This window comes from Lampris incognitus, chromosome 5 (genome assembly GCF_029633865.1).
Source record: "Lampris incognitus isolate fLamInc1 chromosome 5, fLamInc1.hap2, whole genome shotgun sequence".
Classification (NCBI taxonomy): Eukaryota; Metazoa; Chordata; class Actinopteri; order Lampriformes; family Lampridae; genus Lampris; species Lampris incognitus.
The window spans coordinates 16,650,549-16,659,222 of NC_079215.1; the positions used below are offsets into that span (position 1 = coordinate 16,650,549).

General features: G+C 41.4%; 1 protein-coding gene across 1 annotated transcript; it reads right to left on the reverse strand.

The window, feature by feature from the left end:
- Positions 1-715: 715 nt before the first annotated feature.
- Positions 716-7,782, reverse strand: LOC130112324 (ras-related protein ORAB-1). The gene is made up of 6 exons (XM_056279655.1): positions 7,641-7,782; positions 6,745-6,817; positions 6,410-6,505; positions 3,442-3,537; positions 2,695-2,826; positions 716-2,597 (listed from the first exon to the last, which is right to left on the reverse strand). The coding sequence occupies exons 1-6, from the start codon at positions 7,652-7,654 to the stop codon at positions 2,400-2,402; spliced, it is 609 nt and encodes a 202-aa protein (XP_056135630.1). The 5' UTR covers positions 7,655-7,782; the 3' UTR covers positions 716-2,399.
- Between the last annotated feature and the right edge of the window lie 892 nt (positions 7,783-8,674).

Consider the following 8,674-nt stretch of genomic DNA (forward strand, 5'->3'; position numbering starts at 1 on the left):
TCTGGCAAACAAAGCAAACTCCTCGGCCCCCGGCAGGCCCCCCCTACCCACCACCAGCCCAAATATCAGCGTGGGCCTCGCAGCAACACGGCTCACTGCTGGCTCGTCCTCAGCGGCTTACTTTCACTTGCCCAGTTAAGACGCCATTGCAAAGCTGAGTCCGGTGGTGGTCCCGAACCCTAAATCTCCAAAATGAAGCCGATGAGTGAAATATCATAACCAGTATGCATGATGGTACACATGACAAAAATAAGACCCAGGTTGTAAAAAGAAAAGAAAACCAGAACTATCCTTTAATATCAGGATGCATGGTTGCAGACTGGGCGGTATAAGCACCAGAGAAAAGAGGGGCTACTTTTCTTTTTGACTTTCATTCACAGGTTGTGCAATATGATATGAAATAAGTGATGTAAAATACTAAACATATATTTTGTAATAAAGGGGCACTAGCACCCCCCCCCCTGCATGCACATGTCCTATGCTGCCTTGGTTTTGTTGATGCTGGACTATAAGCTCCTTCCTTAACATAGTTTGAACAGCACTTGAGTGATTAACCGGTCTTCGTCTGACTAAAAGTCACCGTCTGGTTGAACTGAACCGCTTCGTGGCGTGAGGGCCACATTTCAAGCGAGCCCGCACAAACTACGGTTTAAACCTCCGTGCAACCTGGTTAACCAGGTCAAGTCTACAGTAACTGATGCCATATTTGCTGGGGTGTGTTTGTAAGTAAGCCCTTGTTTTATTTAATGTACAGCACGATGACAAACCAAGAACAATGCAACTTTGGGTTTCTGTAAATTGCGGAAACATTACTTATAGGTGAGAGTAACGTCAGTTCAGGAACACTGCCTTCCACAGCACAGTGGCTGTAACTGCACGTCACTCCACGTGGTGAGCTGGCACTTGTGCCACTTCCAGTTATATCACAGTGTTTATCTTCAATGTACATAACTTAACGGAGGTCACTTTACAGATAGTCGTTACAGAGGAGAAAAGGTATAGTGCGACCCAAGGAAAAAAAAAGGCAACAGACTGTGATCAGAGAGACATTGAAAACACAAGCAGATATGTGAAACAGCACCCTTAACTGCAACTAAATCTAGGCCAAAGATCACCGCTCCTGCCAGCCTGTGGAAGAGGAAGACAGAAAACGGCTGTTGAAATAAAGGCTACACAAGCATTCAGACAGTGTTAAGAAACAGCAATTAGAAGAAAAAAAAACAAAAAACCCCAAACAGCCACCAGTTATCAAAGATCTCCTTCACTGTTTAATGGTAGACACTGCCACAAAAATGTCATGTCCACAGCCACAGATATCACGTGCCGAGTTCACCAATTCCACCTATTTATTATCATTTCACTTGTTTCTCTACAGAATTTGCAAATCATTTCTTACATTTATGTATAAATATATACAGTTTATACTTTATGCTCATAGCTCGGATCATGGATTTTTCTGTTGTCGTTGTGCTGTTGATTGAGAAACATTAGCAGAGCAATACACACCAACATCACACTTTCCAATGCAGCACATGCTTATGTCTTATATATACCAGCAGAGCACACACGTAGCCAAGTATTTACATGATATTCCAGAGGACTTCACACTAAGTCAGTTCTGGATGATAGAGGAGCTAGACATGAATGTGGGCATGGGGGGGGGGGGATATGCCAACCACAAAGTGCACCAAAGGCATAACATCATGTAAAACTGCTGCCACAAAAGGCACTGGCACATTTTTTTTCTTCTTTTTTGCAGAGGGGGGCAACATTGTGAAGTTGGACCACGTGAAACAAAGGGGGGCTTTCGAGATGAATTGAGAGAGCGCATGTAACCGGTTCTGCTAAAATGCATGATGCTGGTTTAAGCATGTGCTTCATTTGAAGTGCTCATTAATTCATCTGAGGAGAATCAGGTCAAAGGTCATGCTGTTATCCAGTCAAAGGAAGAAATAACAACCTTTTTCTTTCTTTTTTCTTTTCTTTTGTTTTTTGTTTTTTTTTTTTTACAAAAAGACTCGTCTACCAAACCTGAAGGAAAGAGTCAAGCAAAAAAGGAAAAGAAGCTGTATACTTGTGTTTTCTGTCAATGGATTACATCACACTGGGCTGTTAAAAAAATGCTGTATACATATTGAGCCTCGTTTTACTGGTATGTGTGTGCAGTTTGGTAAGTTATGCAAAAATTCCACCCAATGGGCTCTGTGCATGTGGATGGGCTGTCCTATTGCTTGGGGGAAGGGAGGGTGTCTGGTATTGTTGCACACACAATTACAAACGGGTCCAGTAAAAGTCAACTCTCTCCCTCTCTCTGTGGTATTCTATCCCTGTGGAGCATAGTTACTTTTACAGATTGGTCGAAGGGTGTCTGAGTGGGTGGAGCTTGTAGCTGAGGAGTCTTAGCAGCAGCCTCCAGAGGACGTGTTGACTGGCTTGCTCTGGATCTTGACATTGGACTTCTCCGAAGCACCTGCTGTGGCCCCAGGACCCATCCTCTTCTTGATCTCTGCTGCCATAGTCATGAAGGCCTGCTCCACGTTGGTGGCACTCTTGGCACTCGTCTCCAGGAACGGGATCCCCAAGTTGTCGGCAAATTCCTGACAGAAAAATGTGTTGACGGGTGGACTTTCAGTTATTTATAAAATCTAAAACAGTCAACAAATCAGGAATTCTTACAATATGGTAGTTTCCCACCTTGGCTGTAGTATAGTCCACCACTTTCTTTGTTGTCAGGTCACACTTGTTGCCTACTAGGAGCTTGTTGACATTCTCACTTGCGTAGCGGTCAATCTCCTGTAGCCACTGTTTTACATTATTGAAGGACTCCTGAGGCCAGGAAGCAAGAATAGGAAAACTGTTGTTATCAACTCTTAATAGACCAAAAATTTGATTCGAGTCTCATTGAAGAATTCATTTATAAATTTATCTGATAGAGACCCACTTCATATCAAAAGGTCTCTCATTAATCTTTTTTTGTTCCAGCATGAACACTTTAACGAGTTTCTCTAAAAAATCTCTTATGTATGCCATCAAGTGTTTTGGTAAATATATTTTTCGAAAGTGTCAAATTAATATTACAAGTGCATATTAGTGTTGAGTGAATTTCCTGTCAAGCCTTCTGAAGGGTTTTTGGCCTGATTCAACCAAACTACTGATTGGAGGGGCCCACATGAATGGAACCCCAAACTCTGCCAGTGTTAGAGCCATGCGCTACAAACTGAGCTATATAGAGACTTCTGAAAAGAGAGTAAGCAGAGAGGTCTACTGGATTGAGATACCAGGCCAATGGCATTACACATGGCTGTAGAGGCAGAGGACTTGATCACTAATCCATTATCTTTGGACCTCACATACTGTCAGACTGCCAGATAGAATGAGAAAGACAGAAAAAACAGAATGAGAGCAAAAAGGAGAGGTACAGAGATAGTGAGGGGTACTAACCTGATCTGTGACATCATAAACTACTATAATGCCATGAGCTCCTCTGTAGTAACTGGATGTGATGGTGCGGAACCGTTCCTGACCAGCCGTATCCCACTGTGAAAGTCAAGTAAATGTGCTCAGTTATAACAAAAAAGTGATCTTTTACAACTGATAATATACGACTTATGGAAATGTCTCTTTAAATGACAGAACATATTTTTGCTCCCGTGGTATTGTTTGGCTACCCACTTGCACAACAATGAGCGTAATGTGCTGATCACTAATCAATTTCAATGTAAAAACGAGTTGGTGTAATAATCCAGCGAGTTTGGGTATCGTTTGCATTTTATTGATTCCATTTATCAAATCCAGTTCTTATCTTATCAAATCTCAATCCCGAGTCTCATAACTTTCGATTAAGACAACAAATTCTTTTGAAAAGCAGAAAAACAGTATTTGAGGTTTAGGGGCTTCATCATATTGAGTGTAATATTGTTAGATTACACTCAAATTACTATACCCAGGTGTTACAATTTTTTCACAATTCCATTTCTTTTTCTTTTGGATCCCCCCCTCCCCCCCTTTCTCCCCAGTTGTACTCGTCCAATTACCCCACTCTTCCGAGCCATCCCGGTCGCTGCTCCACCCTCTCTGCCGATCTGGGGAGGGATGCAGACTCCCACATGCCTACTCCAATACATCTGGAATCACCAGCCACTTCTTTTCACCTGACAATGAGGCGTTTCGCCAGGGGGATGTAGCACGTGGGAGGCTCACGCTATTCCCTCCAGTTCCCCCTCCCCCCCCAAACAGGCCGACCAGAGGAGATGCTAGTGCAGCGACCAGGACACATACCCACATCTGGCTTCCCACCTGCAGACACAGCCAATTGTGTTTGTAGGGATGCCTGACCAAGCCGGAGGTAACACAGGGATTCGAACTGGTGATCCCTGTGTTGGTAGGCAACAGAGCAGACCGCTATGCTACCCGGACGCCCCCACAATTCCATTTCTCATCATCATAAAATTGACCAACTTTAAAGTACAGTCAGGTTTAACATGACACATTAATAAACAAAAGAATATCAATTATGCATTTTGCCTATCTAAATGAAGGTTTACTTTAGAAGAAATGTAACCCCTACAAACAAATCTTGTCAGCACTTAGTGACATGCATTCGCTCTCCAAGCTAAACTGCGCCTCTTCCATGGTCATGAAAGGTTAATGGCGTTTCCCTTCCACGAACTCTCTTGAGCATAACTAGAGGAGGGGGTCACATTACTTGCATCTAAAGCTTCACTCACACCACAATCCGGGTACTTCCTGGGTTTCAAATACAAAAATTGTTGGCAAGACCCAGTTTCACACACACTCTGCATATCCCTGCATTTAAGCTGTGTCAAACCTCATCCTGTCCTAAGATCACATCTGTATTCTCACCTTCTTGTTGACACTGAAAAATTGCAGGTGGATTAGATTTATTCCAAGGTGTTGCTGCCTTTTATACATTGCCAGTATTTGCACAACATGGAGTTGCTTTTCACTGTTATGACATCAGTTAATCCACACTGCAGCAGATAAAGGGGGACTATTTGGCCACTACAAACTGAAGCTGTGGTCCTTACACATATACTTATCTGGAATGCGAATATGTATCTTCATTGGTAGTGTGTTTAACAAGATGTGTCAAACATCACACGTCAGATATGTGAATTACTGGGATTCTGTTGGACCCTGTCACACTGGCATGATTCAAGGAAAATGCTTTGCCAATGCCAAGGGAAGACTGCTACACTGTATCCTGGACCAATTTCCTTCGATCTTTAGCAACAAATCCTTTTGCACTGAAGGTGATCCAGTAAAATGCTCAGGATTTTAATTTAATTTGACAGGGGGTTGATAGAAACACAAAATATAAATATAATTTCCTGTCTTGCCATATAAAAGTTTAATGTCTGCTGTCTATGTGTTGTTGTGCCCTAGTACGAGGCACTAATGGCACTAGTGCTAGCTAAATCTGGGGCATGTGCTTTCTGTCAGGTCTAAATCTTGCTGTAGGAGATGCTTCACCATACTGGAAAAGCTTCCCCCTTGCATGAAATTATCTTGCTGCAATGATTGGAGTTTGCTGTATCACTGTTATCCTCAGTGAAGCTTTGCCACACTTTAGAGCTTTTTTTCTGGTCAGCTGTGTCTGTAACACCAACAGCCTACATGCTCTGTTGATATACAGCATAAGCAGAGATGAAGTTGGGTCATAGGTCCTGGCATTTGACTGAGACTTTTTTTAATGATTTGAGCATTGAGTTTCATTCTTTCAGGATTGGATAGGTGCCTTCAAAACTCAACTTTTTTTTAAACATTTTTTAATCAACAGCCAGTTCATGGAAACGTGAAACCTGTTCCAAGTCAGAATTGGTCCTCAATACCCAACCCTATTGCCCAGCCAGTTGATATTGCTTGCTGTTGTATTTCGGCTAAATCTCAATTTCATGCGAACAGAGGAGGTTCCAATAAGGGAAGGACATTATACAACCTGACAGCACAGGATTTGCAATGTAGCCTTGGGCTAGGAGTAGGCTGCTACTCTAAAACAGAAATTAAATCAATACCAAATTAGCATTAAGTAATTATTAATAATCTCCAGCTTTGACTGACAACTGATATTGTTTTCACTGCAATTACACTCACTAGCCATTGATTTTTGTTTTAATTTTGACTTTGTTAGTGATCCATTCACATATTCTAACATCTTGTACTTTTCGTTCAACAGCATACTGAAGACCTTCCATTTGGCTTCTTGAAGAAAAGTTTCCTAACCTCTAGAAACTCAGTTTAAGTTGTGGTAGCAGGCTAAATGGTATGGACATTGCCACATTGAAGGATTAGTAAAAATCACCAAGACACACTGGTAACTAAAGGTGGGCAGAGCTTGTCAGCTGTACCCTAAATCATGTCCAATCCAATTCTACTGGAATGTACTTACAATTTGAAGTTTAATGGTCTTTCCATCCAGTTCTATGGTCCTGATCTTGAAGTCCACACCGATGGTACTAATATAGCTTTCCGTATATGTGTCATCCTAAAAGGAACGAAATGCATGCGAGCACACGCGTGTTTGTACGTATGTACATACATACATACGTACACACACACACGCGCGCACGTATGTACATACATACATACATACACACGCGCGCGCACACACACACACACACGAGTTTGATGTGGAGTTGTCTGTCATCTTGATGCTGACACAAAAATTCAACGCCTATCATAAAACAGCAGCATTTCAAATATACTTTGAAATTAGGTTCTTACTGCAAATCGAAGGAGGAGACAAGACTTTCCAACACCAGAATCGCCAATCAGGAGCAGTTTGAATAAATAGTCACTGTAAGTAAAAAGTAAATATATACTTGCTTACTGAAAGGGTACAATGTTACATAGTTATGAAAACGGATGGGGGGAAAAACTCTTTAGATATACTATCCAACTAGAACTGGCTAAACAAGCTGACTTGAGCTATATAATTCCCTTTAACTAAGGTAGACCATGGCATTATCGCAGCCAAATACTGCGAGCTAATGTGTAGTGTAACAGTACTCCAAACAGCCACAGCAATGACGCAACGTGAAACAAAATAAGTTGGACATGACACTGCATTAAGTAAAGAGAATCTGTTCAGATACTTAGGATTCGACAACTTTAAGAGCTGTTTTCTGAAAATGTTAATTTCCATGTAGCTTAGGTTTTGCTAGCATGTCGTTAGTGACCTTCTGGGCAACAACGCCAAGAATCCTTCAGGTTTAGGAGTAACCAGGTAAAGGTGCGGAGATGACGTTAGGTTGCTACACTCAGCTACCTCGCAGATCCCTGGCTAACATTAGCTTAGCTCCAACCGCTTTATTGTCAACTCCGGTTAACAAAAAACAACCGAAAACACATAAAGTTAAGAGATTGTTCGTTTAGATCAAGATGACAATAAATATGAAACACTAACAAACGTTAGGTCAGTATTACAGCCCACTAGTCATTGCGCTGTTTAGCCCTAAGCTAATTACCATATTTAAGACAAAGCAGCTAACGTTTATTTCGTATACAGTAAATCGGGGTGCGTCGCTAATGCTAGCTAGATAGCCACTTTGGTTGCTAGCTAAAATAAACTAAGCTGACAGCTCGACCAAGCTGTCATCGTCATCAAAAGTGTCACTTACTATTCGGGATTCATGATTGACTATGCGTGACAAGCAGCTACTATTGCAGATATCGCGGTTTTTTTTGTCGTTGATCAACGTTTACAGCTTGACGGATAACCGAGGAAAAAAACACACAACGTTTTTTTGTCAAGAACTAGCTAAACTAGTTGTCGCAACAAGAACAGCATAATCGAATCAAATATGGCTGCCTCCCTTACCAGGAAACGCTACGCTGTGTGATTTCTGGGTATTGTAGTCAAATTGTAGTGGGCTTCCACGACTTACCCTCACGATCCCGTTTTTTTTACTTAGTGCCATGATCCAAAGCTTGTTTTCTCTGACATGATATTGAGGTTCTGCCATTGGACACATAAAGTGACGTGTATCATATAAAGAAAAGTAACTCAAAAGCTACAGTTAGTTTAAAATCTCCACAGCAAATAAGTCCAGTGTCCGCCCTTAGACTATGCACAAGCTCCACAGCATTTTGACTAAATAGGGGGAAACCACTGATGCCCTTGTGGACAAGGTCACCTTTCAAAAATTGCATGTAAAAATCACTGTCAACTATTTGATTCAATGAACTGGTATATTTTCATTGTAAAAGTAACAGAACACAAAGCATACAGCACAGATCTTCAGAACGACCTAAATAAACGTCAGGTGTATATAATGACTCACTATTCTGCAACTATAGGCTAAATGCTTCTCATTGTATCTAGCAAATATGTTTCTTTACATTAAATTGTATTTTTATCAACACACACGGCCCAGGGTCGTTTTGCAGCAGGGTAGGCATTTGCATTCAAGATATTACAACTTAACCAGCTACAGTACTTGTTAGACTAATTTGGGTTTTGACAGTCAATCCATAAAACAACCTCCCTAACTACCAAAACAATTCTTAGAAAATTGGACTATCCTCTTGAAAACACTCGGCGGTTGTAAAATTTAGGCTGTTTATCAAGAAAAAGAAAGTCCTTTTTTTTTTGCTTGGCTTTTGCAAAGACTTCCTCTCAACCTAGATATGTGGACTGTGAGAAGAAACGGTG

Coding starts and splice junctions, on each gene's coding strand:
- LOC130112324 (XM_056279655.1), bottom strand. Junction 6,506..6,744: donor GTCTCCTCCTTCGATTTGCA/GTAAGAACCTAA, acceptor CGTTCCTTTTAG/GATGACACATATACGGAAAG. Junction 2,827..3,441: donor TTTATGATGTCACAGATCAG/GTTAGTACCCCT, acceptor TCCTGGCCTCAG/GAGTCCTTCAATAATGTAAA.